Below are 22,392 nucleotides of genomic sequence, written 5' to 3'. Positions count from 1 at the left end.
GTGAACAGGCAGTGGCTAGGGTAGTTGTCCTTGATGATTTTTTGGGCCTTACTGTGACATCGGGTGCTGTAGGTGTCCTGGAGGGCGAATAGTTTACCCCCAGTAATACGTTGGGCAGACCGCACCACCCTCTGGAGAGCCTTGCGGTTGCGGAAGGTTGCAGTTGCCGTACCAGGCGGTTAGACAGCCTGACAGGATGCTTTCAATTGTGCATCTGTAAAAAAATTGTGAGGGTTTTAGGTGACAAGTTAAACTTCTTTACCCTCATGAGGTTGAAGAGACTCTGTTGCACCTTCTTCACCATACTGTGTATGGGTGGTCCATTTCAGATTGTCAGTGATGTGTACACCAAGGAACTTGAAGCTTTCCACCTTCTCCCCTGTGGTCCCGTCAGTGTAGATAAGGGGGGTGCACCCTCTGCTGTTTCTTGAAGTCGACGATCATCTCCTTTGTTTTGTTGACATTGAGTGAGAGGTTATTTTCCAGGCACCACACTCCCAGAGCCCTCACCTCCTCCCGGTAGGCTGTCTCGTCATCATTGGTAATCAAGCCTACTACTGTTGTCGTCTGCAAACTTGATGATTGAGTTGGAGATGTGCTTGGCCCCGCCGTCATGGGTGAACAGGGAGTACAGGACACCAGGTGTCACAAGATAGCTGACTAGTGGTGGCTTTTCAGCAGCCTGATGGTCTGGGAGTAGAAGATATTGGCCAGTCTGTTAGTATTTGCCATGAGGCCATGACTGCCCGTGTCTGAGTGATGGAAGCGGGGAGGCTGCTTTCCTGCGACACCTGATGTTGTAGGTGTCCTGGAGGGCAGGCAGTGCGCACCCAATTGTGTGCTTGGCTGAGCGTACCACCCTCTGTAGCGCCTTGCAGTCAGTGGCGGAGGAGTTGCCGTATCCGGCTGTGATGCTGCCCGACAGTATGCTCTAGATGGTGCTCCTGTAGAACACTGAGGGTCCTCCGGGACAAGCCAAATTTCTTCACCCTCATGAGTTCGAAGAGTTGCTGTGGTGCCTTTTTCACCATGATGTCCGTGTGGTTTGAACATTTCAACTCCTCGGAGATGTGTACGCCAAGGAACTTGACGTTTTTGAGCGTCTCCACTGTGGCCCAGTTGATGAGGATGCCCAACCTGGTGTGTCGTGTGTCCATAAAGTTAAGAACTGGAAACCTGACAAGGCTTTACTTTATTCACACACGTTGTGAAGTATTTATTTCCACTGAGTGGTGCTGTTGGCCTATATTTTAGTGGGAGCGCTTACAGGGACCTTTCAATATTTTGCTTATGTGAATGTCGGTCAGTAAGGCAAATGGGCGGGTACTGTGTTAGCCAGTTAAAATCCTCTGATCATATTCCAGCTGAAAGGACATTTTCCAATTGGTCACGCCCCCTTAGCACTCTAAAATACTGCAATGTGATTTGAGGAATGTTGTTACTGGGTGGTGGGATGAGACTGGTATTCAAAATCAAAGGGGATCGAGTGCAATTGTGTAACAGAATACTAATATTGCCGCCAACACTGCTGAGAATGAGAAATAGCAAGATTGGGTGTTTCATCATCATGTTATTGAGAAAATATAGAGACCAAGTTTACTAGTGTATTTTATTTTGTATTTTATTATGGGAAAAAACAATGGGACTCATAATAATTACAATTGGCTACATTGAAAGTTAGTAAAACTACACATTGGGACATGGCATATCTATAGAATTCATTCATAAATGGATTACTCATATTATTAGTATGGTGAGGCTTTATAAAGTATTTATTAAGTAATAATATACTGTATCTGTAATTCAAAAAAACAATCAAGCTATCAAAAACAGCACTTTTTAAGACAAATGTTTATTAAATAATATGCAAAGCAAGAAAGTAGGTAGTATCACAGTGAGGTAAAATGTCCACTGACACATTTTAAAATATCAATAACATATATTCAATAAATGCAGATTGGAATACACGTAACATTCATATACAGATATTAATATATACATATTTATAATCACAGAGACAAATAGTAACAGAAAAGCACAATGCAAAGGCTTTGGCAAAAAGAGTGCATACATTTTGCTAAACATTACATACTGTATACATATTACAGATCGAAAGTACAAAACAAGCATCATAAAAAAATCCAGTGCAAGGTCAGTTTGTCTCCGTCCATGAATGAGTAGCAGCCTATAGTTTTTGTTTAATTTAAACCCCTGGTCTTGTGTGGTTGGTGGTGGTATATTGTCCTGAGATGACCGTACGGCCTGAGACCCAGCTAATTAGGGGAAGGGACCAGCACACTGAGAGAAAGGCTGGAGTTACTCGACGGACCCTTAGATGCCGCCATCTTGTTGACTTCAGTCGGCCACGTGGCGGTCCTCTTGGTGGTCATGTGTCGGCGAGCATGCTTGGTCAAGTGGTCGCTGCGCATGAAGCGCCGATCGCACATGTTACACACAAACTTCTTCTCGCCGGTGTGTGTTCGCCGGTGGCGGGAGAGCTCGTCGGAGCGGGCAAACTTCTTGTCGCAGCCCTCCCAGTGGCAGCTGAATGGTTTCTCACCTGGACGGCATGGGACAAATGGAAACTATATCAGTAGAAGATAACCCCACTACCTATTCAACATGACCATTAATCAAATTGCCATTGGTTAGAATATCCAGTAAATTGTCTAACAAGTGTGGTGGGGAGGTAGTACCTACCAGTGTGAGTTCTGAGATGGGCCTTGAGGTGGGAACTTTTGAAGTAGGTCTTCTTACAGCCCAGGAAGTTACAGACGTAGTTCCGTCTGCGGGAGAAGTCAGCTTGTGTGGCATTACTACTCTGCCCTGAGGGCATGTAAACTGGAGCTGGGGCCAGGGGCAGGAGCTTGGTGTTCCCGAGGGTCATGACAGTCTGTTGGCATGACGAGGCCTGGGAAACAGGGGACTGGGGAACCACAAACATCACCGTCCCGCGAGTCACTGAGGAGCCCACCAGCTGCAGTGGCTGGGGGAAGGAGGATGGTGACTGGGTTAGTATTGGCTTGGGCCCCCCCTGTGTCTGCATCTGCACCGGACCCCGATGGACAAACGCAGAGATCATCCCTGTCCGCCCATTGATTGGAAACACCTGGCAGAGGACCTGGGAGCTTTGGATGGGGAGTGAGGACCGGGAGGTGGCTGTGGCTTGGGATGGGGAACTTTCAGTGGGAGGAGTGGAGGGGCCTGTGCTGCTGTCAGGTGAGGATGGACTAACGTCCTTCTCTACCTTAACACATGGACCAGTGCTGCAGCTTTGTGGTTCAGTCTGCATGGGAATGGTCTCGGCCAAAGAGGCTGCTGTAGGGTTTCTGTTGGAGGAGGTGTGTTGTATCCCTATGAGGGACTGAGGTGGAATGTTGATACTGTGCTGTGAGAGGGCCCTGTCAGCAGTGTGACGGATAACGCTGGTCACCATGGCTCTGCTGGCTAGCTCTTGAGCTCCAGAGCTCTCTAAGAGGGGGGCCGTGCCAAGTTGTTGGCCCAGGAGAGGGGCATTCCTGTGGGGCAGACCTGCACAGAGTCTTGGCCGGGTTAAGACTGGTCTGGGGCCTGAGCTGGAGCTGGCCAATGAGGTGGTGGTGGTGAGGACAGCTGTGGAGGTGGAGGTCTCGGCAAAGATGGGGCTCTGAGGGGGGGTCATGCACTGGAAAAAAGAAAGAGAAAGATGAATTAAAGCAGGAATCGCAGGTCGTCCATGACCCTATGCTGCCCCACTTCTGGTGTAGTGTTTTCACTTTGAATGAAAACAAGGGGGTTGAGCCCTGGGCTGGCCTTCTAGGCTAGGTGTGTCTTTGCGCTAATACCGCCTACTCGAATGACCCTGCTGCCCCGGAGCCAGTGTTGCCAACTTAGTGACTTTGTCGTTACATTTTGCAACTTTTCTGGAAAGGTTTCTCGCGACAATTTCAGCTACTTTTCAGGCTGCCTTTGGAGTGTTTTGACACAGAGGGTTTCTATGGTTTTGATAGCATTTAGCGACTTTCCCCACTCAATTCTGCTGAAAACGTGAGTGGGAGAAACTGTCTGTGCAACAGAAGTCACATCAATGGTGCATACACAGACAGAGAAGCACAAGGGGAGGGGGTGTGCGGCTGAAGAGGGGGTGAAACGCTACGTCAGGGACTGCAGCTGTGCCGCATCAAGGCAAATTGGTGCTGGGATGTCATCGCAGCAACGTGATCTAGCGACTTCTAGCTTAATCAAGGAGCCAATAGTGGATCTCACTGAAAAATAGTTGGTATTTTTTGTTATGCTTTGTGATTCAATAGTTATTTTGTTGGTACTCGACCAAAATAGTTAGCTATGTTTGCCTATTGAGCACACTGCCTGCCTATATACAGCATTGATTCCTACCTAGTGTGAACTACCCACCAGAAAGACTGAATACCCAGCGTGGTCAGACAAGTTAACAATGGCTCATCTGCATGACACATTGGTAGACTATGGGCCATAAAGTCATAGGATGGTCACATTAGCATTACACATGTTAAACTGGTTACAGCGCAACATCACATCCTTCGGAAAGTATTCAGATCCCTTGACATTTTGTTAGGTTACAGCCTAAATATTTTTTTCCCCTCATCAATCTACACACAATACCCCATAATGACAAAGCAAAAACAGGTTTAGAATGTTTTGCTAATTTATTAAAAATAAAAAACTTAAATATTACATTTATATAAGTATTCAGACTCTTTACTCAGTACTTTGTCAGCGATTACAGCCTTGAGTATTCTTGGATATGCTGCTACAAGCTTGGTACACTTGTATTGGAGAGTTTCTCCCATTCTTCTCTGCAGACCCTCTCAAGCTCTGTCAGGTTGCTGCACAGCTATTTTCAGGTCTCTCCAGGGATGTTCGATCGGGTTCAAGTCCAGGCTCTGGCTGGGCCACTCAAGGACATTCAGAGACTTGTCCCGAAGCCACTCCTACATTGTCTTGGCTGTATGCTTAGGGTTGTTGTCCTGTTGGAAGATGAACCTTCGCCCCAGTCTGAGGTCCTGAGCGCTCTGGAGCAGGTTTTCATCAAGGATCTCGCTGTACTTTGTTCCGTTCATCTTTCCCTCGATCGTGACTAGTTTCACAGTCCCTGCCGCTGAAAAACATCCCCACAGCATGATGCTGACACCACCATGCTTAACCGTAGGGATGGTGCCAGGTTTCCTCCAGACGTGACGCTTGGCATTTAGGCCAAAAAGTTCCATCTTGGTTTCATCAGACCAGAGAATCATGGTCTGAGTCCTTTAGGTGCCTTTTGGCAAACTTCAAGTGGGTTGTCATGTGCCTTTTATTGAGGAGTGGCTTCCATCTGGACACCCTACCATAAAGGCCTGATTGGTGGAGTGCTGCAGAGATGGCTGTCCTTCTGGAAGATTCTCCCGGAAGGTTCTCCCATCTCCACAGAGGAGCTCTATCAGAGTGACTATCGGGTTCTTGGTCACCTCCCTGACCAAGCAAGGCCCTTCTCCCCTGATTGCTCAGTTTGGCCAGGTGGCCAGCTCTAGGAAGAGTCTTGGTGGTTCCAAACTTCTTCCATTTAAGAATGTGTTCTTGGGTTCCTTCAAGGCTGCAGACATTTTTTGGTACTCTTCCCCAGATCTGTGCCTCGACACAATTGTGTCTCGGAGCTCTACGGACAATTCCTTCGACCTCATGGCTTGGTTTTTGCTCTGATATGCACTGTCAACTGTGAGACCTTAAAGACAGGTGTGTGCCTTTGCAAATTATGTCCAATCAATTGAATTTACCACAGGTGGACTCTAATGAAGTTGTAGAAACATCTCACGGACGATCAATGGAAACAACAGGATGCAACTGAGCTCAATTTCGAGTCTCAGATCAAAGGGTCTGAATACTTTTGTTAAGGTATTTCTGTTTTTTGCAAAAATAAATCAACTGTTTTTGATATGTCATTATGGGATATTGTGTATAGAATTGTTTTAATTTAATTTTAGAATAAGGCTGTAATGTAACAATGTGGAAAAAGTCAAAAGGGTCTGAATACTTCCCGAATGCACTGCATGTAAAATATACTGTTGTGACTGGCTTATTTGGTGGTAATGCCCCCCCCCCCCTAGCTGTAGTAAACAAAGTAGATGTCAATGGCCGATTAATTAGGGCCGATTTTAAGTTTTCATACAACCAGTAATATTTTTTGACACCGATTGTGGACAAATTTTTTTTTACACCTTTATTTAACTAGGCAAGTCAGTTAAGAACACATTCTTATTTTCAATGACGGCCGAGGAATGGTGGGTTAACTGCCTTGTTCAGGGGCAGAACGACTGATTTTTACCTTGTCAGCTCGGGATTTGTTTTTGCAACCTTCTGGTTACTAGTCCAACGCTCTAACCACCTGCCTTACATTGCACTCCACGAGGAGCCTGCGTGGCAGGCTGACTACCTGTTACGCGAGGGCAGCAAGAAGCCAAGGTAAGTTGCTAGCTAGCATTAAACTTATCTTATAAAAAACAATCAATCTTAACACAATCACTAGTTAACTACACATGGTTGATGATATTACTAGTTTATCTAGCGTGTCTGCGTTGCATATAATCGATGCGGTGCCTGTTAATTTCTCATCGAATCACAGCCTACTTCGCCAAACGGGTGATGATTTTAACAAGCGCATTTGCGAAAAAAGCACTGTCGTTGCACCAATGTGTACCCAACCATAAACATCAATGCCATTCTTTAAAAGCAATATACAAGTATATATTTTTAAACCTTACATATTAAGTTAATATTGCCTGCTAATATGAATTTCTTATAACTTGGGAAATTGTGTCACTTCTCTTGCGTTCCGTGCAAGCAGTCAGGGTATATGCAGCAGTTTGGGCCGCCTGGCTCATTGCGAACTGTGTGAAGTCCATTTATTCCTAACAAAGACCGTAATTAATTTGCCAGAATTGTACATGCCATCCGTTAGAACGGTTCCCTACTTCACTGAAAGAATAAACATTCTGTTTTCGAAATGATAGTTTCCAGATTCAACCATATTAATGACCAAAGGCTCGTATTTCTGTGTGTTATTATGTTATAATTAAGTCTATGATTTGATATTTGATAGAGCAGTCTGCCTGAGGGGTGGTAGGCAGCAGCAGGCTCGTAAGCATTCATTCAAACAGCACTTTCGTGGGTTTGCTAGCAGCTCTTCGCTGTGCTTCAAGCATTGATCTGTTTATGACTTCAAGCCTATCAATTCCCGAGATTAGGCTGGTGTAACCGATGTGAAATGGCTAGCTAGTTAGCGGGGTGCGTGCTAATAGCGTTTCAAACGCCACTCGCTCTGAGACTTGGAGTAGTTGTTCCACTTGCTCTGCAAGGGCTGCGGCTTTTGTGGAGCGATGGGTAACGATGCTTCGAGGGTGGCTGTTGTTGTTGTGTTCCTGGTTCGAGCCCAGGTAGGAGCGAGGAGAGGGACGGAAGCTATACTGTTGCACTGGCAATACTAAAGTGCCTGTAAGAACATCCAACAGTCAAAGGTATATGAAATTCAAATCGTATAGAGAAATAGTCCTATAATTCCTATAATAACTACAACCTAAAACGTCTTACCTGGGAATATTGAAGACTCATGTTAAAAGGAACCACCAGCTTTGAAAACAAAATGTTTATTATTTCAGTGAAATACGGAACCGTTCTGTATTTTATCTAATGGATGGCATCCCTAAGTCTAAATATTGCTGTTACATTGCACAACCTTCAACGTGTTGTCATAATTACGTAAAATTCTGGCAAATTAGTTCGCAATGAGCCAGGCGGCCCAAACTGTTGCATATACCCCTGACTCTGCGTGCAATGAACGCAAGAGAAGTGACACAATTTCACCTGGTTAATATTGCCTGCTAACCTTTATTTTAGCTAAATATGCAGGTTTAAAAATATATACTTCTGTGTATTGATTTTAAGAAAGGCATTGATGTTTATGGTTAGGTACACGTTGGAGCAACGACAGTCTTTTTTTGCGAATGCGCACCGTATCGATTATATGCAACGCAGGACACGCTAGATAATCTAGTAATATCATCAAAGATGTGTAGTTAACTAGTGATTATGATTGATTGATTGATTGTTTTTTATAAGATAAGTTTAATGCTAGCTAGCAACTTACCTTGGCTTCTTTCTGCATTCGCGTAACAGGCAGGCTCCTCGTGAGGCAGGTGGTTAGAGTGTTGGACTAGTTAACCGTAAATTTGCAAGATTGAATCCCTGAGCTGACATGGTAAATCTGTCGTTCTGCCCCTGAACTAGGCAGTTTTAACCCAACGTTCCTAGGCCGTCATTGAAAATAAGAATGTGTTCTTAACTGACTTGCCTTGTTAAATAAAGTTGTAAAAAATGTATTTGTTAATTTTTTTAAACAAATCTAAACAAAAATCGGCGTCCAAAAATACCGATTTCCGATTGTTATGAAAACTTGAAATCGGCCCTAATTAATCGGCCATTCCGATTAATCGGTCGACCTCTAGTACGTTCTCACTAATGTACTCATATTTTATCAATATTATGTTATTGTTCTGGACCTGTTAGTTGTTTAGCACCCCCTAGTGGCAGTTTAAGTGCAGCAGGGTGGAATTTAACTGTTTGTGTCATGTGACAGGAAGCAGTTTCTGAAGTGAAGCAATGTTTGACAGAGTAGTTATAATCCTTCAACATCCTTCTATATAAGCTTTGTAATACACCATGTCTGTAAGTACATTTGTTTATTAACACAAGATAAATGTTTATCACATATCATTTTCATGCTTCTGTAATAGATTGAAAATTGAGTTAACGGTTAGCTACTTTGCATTAGCTTCAGTGCTATTTCTCCCCAGGGACATCTAGCTGAGTAATATCAAGCATACAGTTGCATTCTAGTAACTTTATTTTATATTTGACTCTAGATTGAGTACTCTTATTCCTTATATTTAGTGCAGTTATTGTGGAATACATTCTGTGCTCTATACTACTGTAACTGAAAACATACTTTACTGTTTGTTGCAGTTTCACACTGTGATTCAAGTAAACTTCCAAAACAGCACCCTGTTTCTCACTGAGTTATTTGAATGAGTGTTTAGCTAACTGGATAGCTGGGTAAGGGCTATTTGGCGAGTCCAGTATAGTTATCAAATCAAAATCCCTTTTTATTTTGGCATATGCAGGATGTTCAGCATATGGGGATATGACGTATTGTACCATGTACTATGAAATAACAATTTGTTTCATGTTTTCCCAATGTCAACCTATAATGCACAGGATAGCTTGGACTTGTTGGATGGAGGAAACATAGTCAGCCATAGATGTGAATATCCTAACCCTTCAGCTACAATACATGCGTCGCCATCAGCAGTGTCCATGTGACGTTCTACCTGCTACACCAGAACCCAACCAAATCAACATTTCAATTCAAGATAGAAATAAGGTTTTGTGTCAGCCATTGAGAATTTACCCTCTGTTGCAGAGCAGTAAGGATGCATTGTGGTTATACCGGCTCTGATGACCTTCTAGTAGGGGAGATGAAAGGTGGGAACCAGGAACAGCACATAACAGTTTGTGGCCTGGAGGTGAGGGACCTGGCAACAGAGTTGTTATTCCAAGCTGCTGTGTGTGGAAAGTACTGGCCTCCCGTGATCCGCTTCAGCAAATTTGAGGCTTTATTCCTGGGAGCTGGTAGCTAGCTGTACATGGCCTGCCTTGTGTGTGTGTGTTTCATTTAAGTTCTACAAGTGTTCAGTTGTCATTGTAATTGTCCCATTTCTTTTTAGAAATCAGTAACATTTTTGTTTTTAATTGTGAATTCAAATGTAAATGTGGATTTTTACATAACAGATTTGTGGTCATTTTATCATGCAGTAAAGTAGTCCAAGTTATCCATGGTTCTGTTACACTGACAGTGTTGATGGTGATTGGAAAGAAAAAGTCATATCACTCAAATAAATTGAAATCCTTATTTGCGCAAGTGTCAATGGCCTTTCCAACCAAAAATGTCAATACAGAAAATGTTAGCTAGCTAGCTAAGTATGTGTTAGCTAGCTTGAACACTGAACACACTACGGTTAGCAGCTAATGTAGCTAGCAGGCTAAAAATGCAACTAACACTTACAGTGCATTCGGAAAGTATTCAGACCCCTTGACTTTATCCACATTTTGTTAAAGCATTTGTTACAAACAAGATTCTCTGGTCTGATGAAACCAAGATTGAACTCTTTGGCCTGCATGCCAAGTGTCACGTCTGGAGGAAACCTGGCACCATCCCTACGGTGAAGCATGGTGGTGGCAGCGTCATACTGTGGGGATGTTTTTCAGCTGCAAGGACTGGGAGACTAGTCAGGATCGAGGGATGAACGGAGCAAAGTTGAGAGAGATCCTTGATGAAAACCTGCTCCAGAGCACTCAGGACCTCAGACTAGGGCGAAGGTTCACCTTCAGACAGGACAACGACCCTAATCACACAGCCAAGACAACGCAGGAGTGGCTTCGGGACAAGTCTCTGAATGTTCTTGAGTGGCCCAGCCAGAGCCCGGACTTGAACCCGATCGAACATCCCTGGAGACCTGAAAATAGCGCTGCAGCAACCTGACAGAACTTGAGAGCATCTGCAGGGAAGAATGGGAGAAACTGCCCAAATAAAGGTGTGCCAAGCTTATAGCGTCGTACCCAAGAAGACTCCCGAGGCTGTCATCGCTGCCAAAGGTGCTTCAATAAAGTACTGTGTGAAAGGTCTGAATACTTATGTAAATGTGATATTAATTTATTTATTTTTTGCTTTATCTTTATGCGGTATTGTGTGTAGATTAATGAGGAAAAAAACTATTTAATACATTTTTAGAATAAGGCTGTAATGTAACAAATGTGGAAAAAGTCAAGGGGTCTGAATACTTCCCGAATGCACTGTACATAACGTTACCAGTCCATGAGACCGGTGGCCATGTTGGCGTTACACTTTCACCTTTCAAAATTAACTCCAATGTTAATCCGGTTTCTGGATTGGTCATTTCTCGCTTCTTTTTCTCTTTTGGGGTCATTGATTCAGAGCCAAGAACAGAGAATGATACCTGTTGACTATGTCTGCTCTGTTTGTGTCTGGCAGCTGTAATGTTAGATTGCAAGTGAATTTCACTTCCTCTCCAGCTCCGGGGCAGCGGGATTAGCCAGACACACCTAGCCCAGAAGGCCAGCCCAAAACGGCTCAGGGCTCAATCCCCTTGTTTTCGTTCCATTTGAACCCACTACACAAGAAGTGGGGCGGCATAAGGTTGCCCACCACCTGCGTATCCCTGCTTTAAACATTTTAACTATCAAATGTGACACAAACCCATTCAATTCTCTATTGCAAAAAGCTGATTGTAGTTTTGAATAAAATGGCAGCCGCTGGTTAGTCCCAACCACTCATTTTTCTATACTCAGGCTACTAGACTAACTACGTTAGCATAGAAAAGTGATATTTTACAGTAGAAATTCAAAACCACTGAGGCCTACATAATGGGATTCAACTCACCAGTGATGAGAGTGCGATCAGATCCTTGGGGGACTCCATGCTCTCAGGGTGCAGGAGGAGAGAGTCGCAGGAGTCAGAGGTAGGTGTCAGGGGGCGTGGCTTGTGGTTTGGTGACCTTTGACCCCAGGAGCTCATGCTGACGAGCGCCTCGGCGGCCTCCAGGTCGTGGTACTCAAAGGTGCTGCAGCAGGACTGCTCACTGTCGTACCTGTTCCTCTCCATCATCATCACCCTGATGTCCATTAGATCAGCCTGATGGGAGGCCACAGGGAAAATGCACCGCCAATCACCATCTGTGTCCCAAAATGGAACCCTTTTCCCTATATAGTGCACTACCTTTGACCAGAGCCCTATGGGCCATTAGATCAGACGGAGTGTGGGAGAGAATGAGTCCATAGCGAGGATGCACCATTAATCAGACCAGAAATCAGTTTAAGGAATACTAACATGCACTCTAGTCTATTTATTCCCCCACCCCCCAAATAAAGAAAATTCTGTGCAAAAACTTAAATTGAGACTGGCCCAGTGGAATGAAGATGGACCAGCCCATCTGGTATTTGCCCAAACTGCCCATTAGCCAGTCCACTTCTTACTGCTGCTCTTTAAAAAAAAAAAAAATTTGGCCTATCTATTTTTTACTTAACTCTTATTTTTCGAAACTGCATTGTTGGTTAAGGGCTTGTAAGTACGCATTTCACTGTTGTATTCGGTGCATGTGACAAATACAATTTGATCACAATTACAGCTCAATAGCTTCTGATGGCTGCAGACTCTTTTCAACACTGACATCTATCTCACTAAATATATCTAGAGTCCTACTACTGCAATGGTTCCCTCAGATGGTTTTAGCTCAAGTTATGAACCATATAAGCCTCAAAATGGTGGAAAACACATTGACAGTAGTCAATGAACAAGGGTTGGGTATTCTTCTAGATGTGCATGTAGCTATGTAGTGCAGTTTGTTGTCATCCGCTGAATGCTCAGCTGCATGTAGTGAGGCTGCTAGCTGCTTTAGAGGAATGGCGAGAGAGAGAGAGAGAGAGAGAGAGAGAGGGGCCCCACTGCAACGCTAAGCTAACAGCAGCCATTTGAGCGGGTGGATGGGCAGGTGGGTGGGTGCATCCAATCCTCCCAGTTCCCAGTAGCTCACATAACATTGGACATCACCAAAAATAGACATGTGAGTAATGTGCAACATCAACAACAAAAACCCAGAATAGTCGATTTGATTAACATGCAAGAACTGTGGAGGGGGTGTGGGCCGCATCAGGAAGTATTGGGTTGAATTGAGAACCCCCGCCTCTTATTGAACTGCTTGAGGACACTCTCCAGCAAAAACAACCAGCCACTTGTTTTATTGACACACATGGAAGCAGCTCATAATCCAATTCCAATCTTCATGCTTTTATCAATTAGCTAATCTATGAATCAATCGTCAATTTATGTCCAAAATGTTCAACCAAGCAGACTGATAAATGGCACATAGTAATACAGCAAACACAGTAGTCTAGTTGAGCCCCGCTAAAATGCAAAATGAGATGTACAGTTCCATTTGGCTTTTAGGGGCCACAATTAAATGTAACACGATATCAAATAATATTTTATTCGTCACATACACAGTTTACAGCAGGTATAATATCATGTGCAACGAAATGCTTATGCGCTAGCTCCCGCAACAATGCAGTACATTAATCAATAATAACAATAAGTCAAAAACAAAACAAGTAATGGAGTAGGTGGTATGCATATTAATAATGGACTGTATTTAAAAATATAAAATGGGCAGTGACTTGGTCACGCAGTAGAATAAATAGTATATAATAGAATAGCAGCGTCGTGTGTGTGTGAGAGAGTTCTGAGCGCATGTGTGTGTTTGTGTAACAATGTGTGTGTGTAACAATTTAAAATAACAACGTATCATATTGAAAAAAGTATTATTACAATGTAACAATGCAGTGATATAAGGCGGATATAATGTAGCAATGTGTGATCACACAGTTGATACACTGGCCGTTGCGCGGGGATACACTAGTTTCATTCTGACTTCAAATAAACCAGACTGCCTGGGTTAAAAGAACATCACGTTGAACTTGGGCGGCTTGCTTCAATGCATTCAATTCAAGTTATATAATGCTGTAATGTGTGTGTGTGTGTGTGTGTGTGTGTGTGTGTGCGCGTGTGTGTGTGTGTGTAACTTATCGATGGTCTTGAAATACCTGAAGATTTAACATTTAAAGTAAAAATCAATCAACTTACCCGACAAGATTGCTATGAATTCGGGGGTGATGTGAAAGTCACCATATGGAAAGTATGAGTAAAACAATAATACTAGAGACAGTAGCAATTTAACCACTCAACGAGCCCTGAGCACACAAGTATTCCCGCTGCCAGTTGTTGAGACTGGCCTTAGCTGAGTGAATCAAAAGGGGAGACGAAAAAAACAGAAACAAAATTCAGAGCAGACTGGCGGGTGGTAACATGTTACCAATCAAAAACAAAGGTGTAGCGGACGTCGTCCAATCAGATCGCAAGCAGCGCGTGATCAGGACGTGTCTGCGTCGCGATTGGAGCAAAGAGGGTGCGTGGCTGTTGGAAGGCGTGACGAAGGAGTCAGTGGTGTCAGAGTAAACCCGGTGAACTCAATGCTCGAGAACTAGGGGAAAGGTTGAAACGGCGAATCGTGAGATACTTGCACGCGTCTGGCTTGCTTTGGAACGAGAGCGCGCGCTAAGCGGGCATGCGCAAAATGGGCACAAAGAAATTAATAGGGAAACTGCAGAATGCAATACGTTGGCTTCGAAATAAAGAATTAGCTGTGTTTTTTATTTTATAAATCCGATAATATCTTATAGCGTCTAAATTGTTTTATTATCGATTAGTGTAATTGCATTGTAAAAATCTGGTGTATTAAATGGATGTTACTCTAAGTGTAAATAAATGTTGTGAATCAATCCGGGTCATAAAATTCATATTACAGATTTGACATTTATTTTATATATACAGTAATAAGATTATACAATTAGGCTATTATGATAGTTTTCATTTTCTGATCTATGGGAATATATGTTGAAATATTAAATGGAGCATCATCGTTATGACATTCTGAACAATTACGTCAATACCCATAGTAAACAAAAACAATCCCACAATTTTTTAAGTAAATAATTAAATTATGCAACATGATCAAATAGGATCACAGAGTAGTGTGTGGAAGAATAGAAAATATCAACAAATGGCCCACTGAAACACTTCTAAAATGCACAAATTACAGAACGTATAATATACTGAAATGTAATTTATATTTATTTCAATGTATATTTAAATGTTAAATGTACACTCAGTGGCCAGTTTATAAGGTAAACCCATATAGTACCGTGTCGGACCCCTCTGCCTCCAGAACAGCCTGAATTCTTTGGGGCATGGAAACGTTGCTCAATTGGTATCAAGGGACCTAAACGTGTGCCAGGAAAACATTCCCCACACAATTACACCACCACCACCAGCCTGTATTGTTGACACCAGACAGGAAAGGGCCATGCTGCTACACCACCACCACCAGCCTGTATTGTTGACACCAGACAGGAAAGGGCCATGCTGCTACACCACCACCAGCCTGTATTGTTGACACCAGACAGGAAAGGGCCATGCTGCTTATGCCGAATCTTGATTCTACCATCAGTATGACACAACAGGAACCGGGATTCGTCAAACCAGGCGTTGTTTTTCCACTCATCAATTGCCCAGTGTTGGTGATTGCGTGCCCACTGGAGCCTCTTCTTTTTGTTTTTAGCAAATAGGAGGGGAACCCGGTATGGTCGTCTGCTGCAATAGCCCATCCGTAACAAGGACCAACGAGTTGTGTGTTCCGAGATGCCATTCTGCACACCACTGTTGTACCGCGGCGTTATTTACCGGTTTGTGGGCCGCTGTTAGCTTGCACGATTCTTGCCATTCTCTTTCGATCTCTCATCAACAAGCTGTTTTCACCCACAGGACTGCCACTGACTGGATGTTTTTTGTTTTTCTCACTATTCTCAGTAAACCCTAAACACTAAACACTGTCGTGCGTGAAAAACCCAGGAGGCTGGTTATGAGATACTACAACAGGCGTGCCTTGCACCGACAATCATACCATGTTCAAAGTCACTTAGATCACTCGCTTTGCCCATTCTAATGTTCAATCGAACAGTAACTGAGTGCCTCAATGCCTGTCTGCCTGCTTTATATAGCAAGCCACGGGCACATGACTCACTGTCTGTAGAACCATTTTTGTAAAACAGGGTGAGTGTTTAGGTATATACATATACATATATATATATATATATATATATATATATATATATATATATATATATATATATATATATATATATATATATATATATATATATATATATATATATATATATATATATATATATATATATATATATATATATATATATGTTTAGGTATATATATACATACATTCTATGCAGTTGAGGCTGCTGATGGGAGGACGGCTCATAATAATGGCTCGAATGGAGTCAATGGAATGGTATCAACCAAATGGAAAACACGTATTTGATGTTTTTCATACCATTCCATAGAATCCATTCCAGCCATTATTATGAGCCGTCCTCCCCTCAGCAGCCTACACTGTTTCTGTGTCTCTTATTGTCTTCCTGTGCGCTGTGCCGTATTCCTCCTCTCCAGTCTCTTATGACTGAATCCCGAATCTGCACCCCACTCTCCTGCCCCCTTTCCCTCCCTCCCGCCCCCTTTTCCCTCCTTTCTCCCCTCCAGCTGGTGAACCCAAGGACTCCTATTCATTGAGGTTGGTAACAGGCTTCCTATAAATAATTTCAGGGTGGGGCCTGGAAGGGAGCTCCCTTTTGTTGTGGTTGTACATTACATTAACCCTTAAAACAACTTTTTTTTATTTCACTTGGTGCTGCTCAGGCTTGAGCACATCCAGGTCCAATGGACTTTGCTCCATTTGACAGTGAACTGAACCACAGAAAATGAGCACCACTTGTGTAAATAAGAAATGCAGCAGAAGTCTTCCATGTTGTGCGATCTTGGAGGGGTGAGAGAGAATACATCAGTCATTCAGTCTGAGATAGAGGCAGCAGACAAAGAGCTTTTTCTCATTCCCCACCGGCTCCCTGGAGGTTGTATTAAGCTCACAGAAATAACCCTCATTTCGATCTACAGTGGGATCCCAATTCATTGACACCCTTGATAAAGATGAGCAAAAATGTCTTTATAGAATAAATACAAATACTGAGCTATATTGTATGCACCAAAACATTTGGAAATGATATTATTTTATACTAATACAATTGCTCAGAAGCAAGAGATTTTGTTTAACATGTAATATATATACTTTTTCAAAAAGGTAGGGGTCAGAAATATTGATACCTCTGTTTTCAATACCTTTCAATACCTCCCCTTTTGAGGATAACATCAGCAAAACCAAGGAGTTGATCGCGGTCTTCAGGAAACGGGTAGGAGCAGGGCTGCAGTGGAGAGGGTATAATAAAATGTTCCTCGGTGTGCACATCACAGAGAACCTCACATAGTCCAACCACACCACCACATGGTAAAAAAGTTGCAGCCGCGCCACTTCAACCTTTGGCATGGGGCCCTCAAATCCTAAAGAAGTCTATAGCCTCACTATCGAGAGCATCTTGACCGGCATCACCGCCTGTATGGCAACTGCGCCACCCTCAACCAGGAGGCCCTACAGAGGGTGGTGCAGACGGTCCAACACATAACCGGGGTAAGCTACCTGCCCTCCAGGACATCTACAGCAGGCGGTGCCTGAGGAAGGTCCGAAAGATCGTCAAGGAGCCATGGACTGTTGTTTCTGTTACCATCTGGCAAGCAGTATCGGAGTATCGGGTCTTGAACCAACAGTCACCAAGACAGCTTCTACCACCAGACAATCAGACTTCTGAAAAGCTAAACCCAGCTGTTTCTCGTCACAGACCTGCACCTTAGAGACTATTTGCACCAGAGAGTCTATATACACCTTAGAAATTATTTGCACTGACTACCCACACATCCAATCCTTCCACACAAACTTCCACAAACTGTAAATACATCCATTATTACTATGCATACTACTCCTTCTATTACTTCTACTACTTGTTATTTTGACTCATTTCATTGTTGTTATTCATGAATGTACTGCATTGTTGAGAGAGCTACCACATAAGCATTTCACTGCACCTTTTATACCTGTTGTAAACTGTATGTGATGAATACATTTTGATTTGAGCCTTTTTCTAAAAAAAAATTGAGTTGGAGAGCACATTGGAAAGGATCTTAGACCATTCCTCCATACAGAATCCTTGATATCCTTTGTATGCACTTAATGACTGCTCTGTTCAATTAAAACCACAGGTTTGTCATTGTTCCCCTCGAATCAGGGACTGATTTAGACCTGGAACACAAGGTGGGTGCAATTAATGATCAGGTAGAACAGAATACCAGCAGGCTCCGGACACTGTAGGGTCAGAGTTGAGTACCCCTGATCTACACGTTTAAAACACAGAAAAGCTGTCAAACACCTGAATGCATGTCAAATAAATGGCAATTTCATTGTCTTTGGTTTCCACAATTATTGACACCCTTGACAAAAATGACTCACCGTGCTATCTTCGATTGCGCAAGGGGAGACCTGAAAAGTTACATTGTCTGGCGCACAGGAGACCTGGGTTAGAACCCCGTCAGTCAAACTAACATGTCTTCAGGTCTCAAGCGATAAGGTTGTTCATCACAATGCATGGATCAGAAAACCACCTCTTTTGCACTCTCATTGGGGCGCACAGATCCTTCTGCTTCTGTTTGACACAGAAGGTGTTCTTGTGCAGTAGGCCTGAGTTCTAACCCAGTCAGTTATATTGGTGCTGTGATCTCTGAGTATGAGGTCAAAGGGGGGTGAAATGTAACCGAGGTCCACGCTCTTTTGCTGAGTAGCCTTGCTGGAGACTTGAAGATTTGTATAAGCTTCCTGAACTCATCCCTTTGGGCTTTAGCTAAGCTAAGTGGGCTAACACAGTCTTGTGACATGCAGGAGACCTGTTTCGAACCCAGTAGCAATATTAAATAGAGAGTGGAAAAGCTACCCTTAGAAGGGATATTCAACTGTCAGTAAGCACAAATTCTTAGTTTACAATGACAGCCTACTGGGGAATAGTGGGTTAAGTGCCTTGTTCAGAACAGATTTTTACCTTGTCAGCTTGGAGATTTGATCCAGCAACCTTTTGGTTACTGGCCCAACGCTCTGACCACTAGGCTACCTGCCACCCCAGGTAGATATAGTGTACCTGCGGTTCATGCGAGGATGTATGTGCAGGGGTTAGACTGTAGCGCTAAAACAAACACACACACATATCTTTCTCTCATTGTGCAACTTTCTTCTCACTAAGTTCCAGATCAATCCAGTCTCACCTTGTTCACACAGTGAGTTTGTTCTATAGATTGTGTTGTTTTAAGGCAACGCATAGCACCTGTTGAGGCTGTGGGTGTAGAAGGCATTGTAATGTTGTGTGTAGGGCAGGGAGCAGGGAAGCTGTTTGGCAGGGAGTTGCAGGGTGACGCCACACTGCAAGCCAAGGGGCCGCTATGCAGGCAGCTGATAGCCAAGAGACCTAGAGAGAAAGAGAGAGAGTGAGGGTTGGTGGGAGGGGAGGTAAACTGAATGAACTTTCATTTCACGCACACATGCTCATGCACACACCCTCATGCACACACACACACAATGCCTCCAGACTCCAGTAGAGGGGTGGTAGTATAGTGTAGTGCACATATATAACCTCTTTAGCTGACAGCCGCTCCATGCTAAAATACACTGAGGGATAACAGATCTGGCTCCTCCACTAACCTCCTGACCCAGCATATATACACTTCTGGTATTTTCTAACCACAGAATATTTAAAGCATTGCCTTGCTTTTAAACAAATTCATTTGGACCTCAATAGGATCACATATGAAATGTAGTGTTTTCCAAGACATCCTTTGGGGGCCAGGAGACGAAAGTCATGCAATTTCTCACGAACAAAGAAGTCATTGTTCAACACAGCCAAATGTCAACCCCAGTTTCTGAGTGTGAGCAACCTACATTTCAATTGTTTTACCTTGTATAGTCATGCTTTTACTATATAGGAGCATGTCATGTTAAGCTAAGTGGATGGTCTTTTCTGTGAATCAAATGAGAATTCTAGAACATGGAGATATATATGTACCAAAATCTCACAATGACATCAACACATGACATCACCCCAAGCTACAGGAAATTCTAATTGGGTGGCTGTTGTCTTGGAAACGCTGGAATATGGAGTAAACTAACACTTTGCTTGCTAGACTCCACCTACACTTAATGGGGAGACTTGATTGGTGTTTTGGCATGTGATGGGATAGTAACTTATTACGGTGAGAAAAAAACAGAAAGGAAGGAGGCAAGGGATGGGATCATTAACTGCTGTCCACATCAATGTTTGTTTATTATCTATAATAGATCATTTGCATTAGTTATTGAGCTGACCTGTTGGGTTGTGTGCAAATTAGGACTTTAGTGAGTGGAATGCTCGAGGGGTGCTTAAGGTCACGTTCTGTTGTCCTAGCAGTTGTGCACATTACCCAGAGGTCAGAAGTCATGCTTTCAAGCCTACTCCCAACCCCACATTTGTGCCCTTTAGAACTTCTAAAGCCCAGGAACTCAGACAATCAATATCCTTCAACTTTGGTAGTGTAATGCTACAGAATACGCACTATATATTCACAGGTGTGGATCCTCATCCTACTCATCACAAAAGCTTGCATCCCAAATGGCACCCTATTCCCTATATAGTGTGCTACTTTTGACCAGAGCCCTGCTGATCCCCAAATGATTGAGAGACTTCAGAAAATAAACTTTTAAGGTTGTCACTAATTTGGTCCGCAGTGAGCCCAGAGGCAATGCAGAGTGGGTGGGTGTGAGAAGAGAGAGGCTGCTGAGAGCTCTGGCCAACAGATGTGACGTCCCCCAGGGACACTGAACAGTGGTGGGCTCACCAACCAAGGGGGAACTCACACACACACACACACACACCACACACACAAACATGCACACAGGAAAATGAACATCACTTCAGCCAGCCTAACTAACAGAGAGTGGAGTGTGTTGTGGTGGGTGGGGTTCTGGAATGTTGGTCACCCCACTCCCAAAAAAAGGGAGGGCTTGACTCAAGCACTGAGATGTAACATGCTTGCTGTATTGCATACTGTCCACGCTCTCTCTCACCCCAAACTCCCTTAGTGGAAGTGTATGTGGGAGAAGGGAATGCTTCTCTGTTGACCCATGAGGTGAAATATCTCTTTGGTTCAGATTTTACCCACACCAAACAATTACACAGCACTCCAAGCATCCCACTGGGCATTTCAACATCATTTTAACAACAAGTTTTGATTTGCATTTGGTTGAGTTGTCAACTAATGCAAATTCAAGGGGTAATCCGCAAAATAAATCACCATGTCAGTGGATTTAGGTTCAAATTGGGTGAAATTTTTTTTACATTTACTTAGGTTGATTACTTTTTTCAAATCCATTCAGTTTCCACATTGATTCAGTGTCATCGCATTGATTTTTAAAAAACATTTTTTTGGCCAGCTAACAATGTTGATTCAACCAGTTTTAGCCCAGTGGGATGTCTCTCACACCCTCACATGCGCTTTCGGTTAGCTGAGGCATGCAGGCAGGCAGCACTGTGACTGCCAGTTAGACCATGCAGCTAACAATTCACACAGTCAGGAGAGTTGCGCCCGAGCAGAGACCTACAAGGCCTTGCTAAAACACACTGGGATGAATGTAGCCCACGGCCCTGGGGTGGGGTGAAGTGAGGCCAGAGACTGGCTCTGATTACACAAGGAGAAGGGATGTGTCCCAATTGGCACATTATTCCCTGTGGGCCCTGGTCAAAAGTGGTGAACTAAACTAAATAGGTACCATTTGAGACTGCACACAGACAAGGCTACCTTGCTCACCTGTAGTTTGCCACCATCATCAACATAGCCTAGGCCTACAGTCAGCATCCCTAGGCCTACAGTCAGCATCCCCAGGGCTACAGTCATCATCCATAGGCCTACAGTCAGCATCCCTAGGCATACAGTCAGCATCCCTAGGCCTACAATCAGGAGTCCTACAGTCAGCATCCCTAGGTCTACAGTCAGGAGTCATACAGTCAGCATCCCTAGGCCTACAGTCAGGAGACATACAGTCAGCATCCCTAATCTACAGTCAGGAGTCCTACAGTCAGCATCCCTAGGCCTACAGTCAGCATCCCTAGGCCTACAGTCAGCATCCCTAGGCCTACAGTCAGGAGTCTTACAGTCAGCATCCCTAAGCCTACAGTCAGCATCCCTAGACCGACAGAAAGGAGTCCTACAGTCAGCATCCCGGAGTTAACTCTTCACTGTTGACGTTGAGACTGGTGTTTTGCGGGTACTATTTAATGAAGCTGCCAGTTGAGGACTTGTGAGGCGTCTGTTTCTCAAACTAGACATTCAGCATCCCTAGGGCTACAGTCAGCATCCCTAGACCTACAGTCAGCATCCCTAGGCCTACAGTCAGCATCCCTAGGGCTATAGTCAGCATCCATAGGCCTACAGTCAGCATCCCTAGGCCTACAGTCAGCATCCCTAGGCCTACAGTCAGCATCCCTAGGCCTACAGTCAGCATCCCGAGGCCTACAGACAGGAGTCCTACAGTCAGCATCCCTAGGCCTACAGTCAGGAGTCATACAGTCAGCATCCCTAAGCCTACAGTCAGGAGTCCTACAGTCAGCATCCCTAGACCTACAGTCAGCATCCCTCGGCCTACAGTCAGCATCCCTAGGCCTACAGTCAGGAGTCCTACAGTCAGC

The 22,392-nt window shown here is 43.8% G+C and overlaps 1 protein-coding gene and 1 long non-coding RNA gene across 2 annotated transcripts; one reads left to right on the top strand and one right to left on the bottom strand.

The window, feature by feature from the left end:
- Positions 1-1,833: 1,833 nt before the first annotated feature.
- On the bottom strand, positions 1,834-13,934 carry klf11a (Kruppel-like factor 11a). The gene is made up of 4 exons (XM_024377755.2): positions 13,760-13,934; positions 11,504-11,755; positions 2,701-3,664; positions 1,834-2,560 (listed from the first exon to the last, which is right to left on the bottom strand). Exons 2-4 carry the CDS (start codon positions 11,744-11,746, stop codon positions 2,274-2,276), a joined length of 1,494 nt encoding a protein of 497 aa, XP_024233523.1. The 5' UTR covers positions 11,747-11,755; positions 13,760-13,934; the 3' UTR covers positions 1,834-2,273.
- Positions 8,599-9,955, top strand: LOC121839969. Its single transcript, XR_006079257.1, has 2 exons — positions 8,599-8,712; positions 9,262-9,955. It is a non-coding gene; the product is annotated as an uncharacterized LOC121839969 (long non-coding RNA).
- Positions 13,935-22,392: the final 8,458 nt, after the last annotated feature.

This window comes from Oncorhynchus tshawytscha, linkage group LG18 (assembly GCF_018296145.1).
Source record: "Oncorhynchus tshawytscha isolate Ot180627B linkage group LG18, Otsh_v2.0, whole genome shotgun sequence".
Lineage (NCBI taxonomy): Eukaryota > Metazoa > Chordata > Actinopteri > Salmoniformes > Salmonidae > Oncorhynchus > Oncorhynchus tshawytscha.
The sequence above is the reverse complement of the archived record's forward strand: the minus strand, read 5'-3'. Positions and strand labels throughout refer to the sequence as shown.

Excerpts from the sequence above, each read along its gene's own strand:
- klf11a (XM_024377755.2), bottom strand. The coding sequence starts at position 11,746 with ATGGACATCAGGGTGATGATGATGGAGAGGAACAGGTACGACAGTGAG. Across the intron at positions 3,665-11,503 it reads TGATCGCACTCTCATCACTG|TGCATGACCCCCCCTCAGAG; the intron begins GTGAGTTGAATC and ends TCTTTTTTCCAG. Across the intron at positions 2,561-2,700 it reads CCATCTCAGAACTCACACTG|GTGAGAAACCATTCAGCTGC; the intron begins GTAGGTACTACC and ends CATGCCGTCCAG.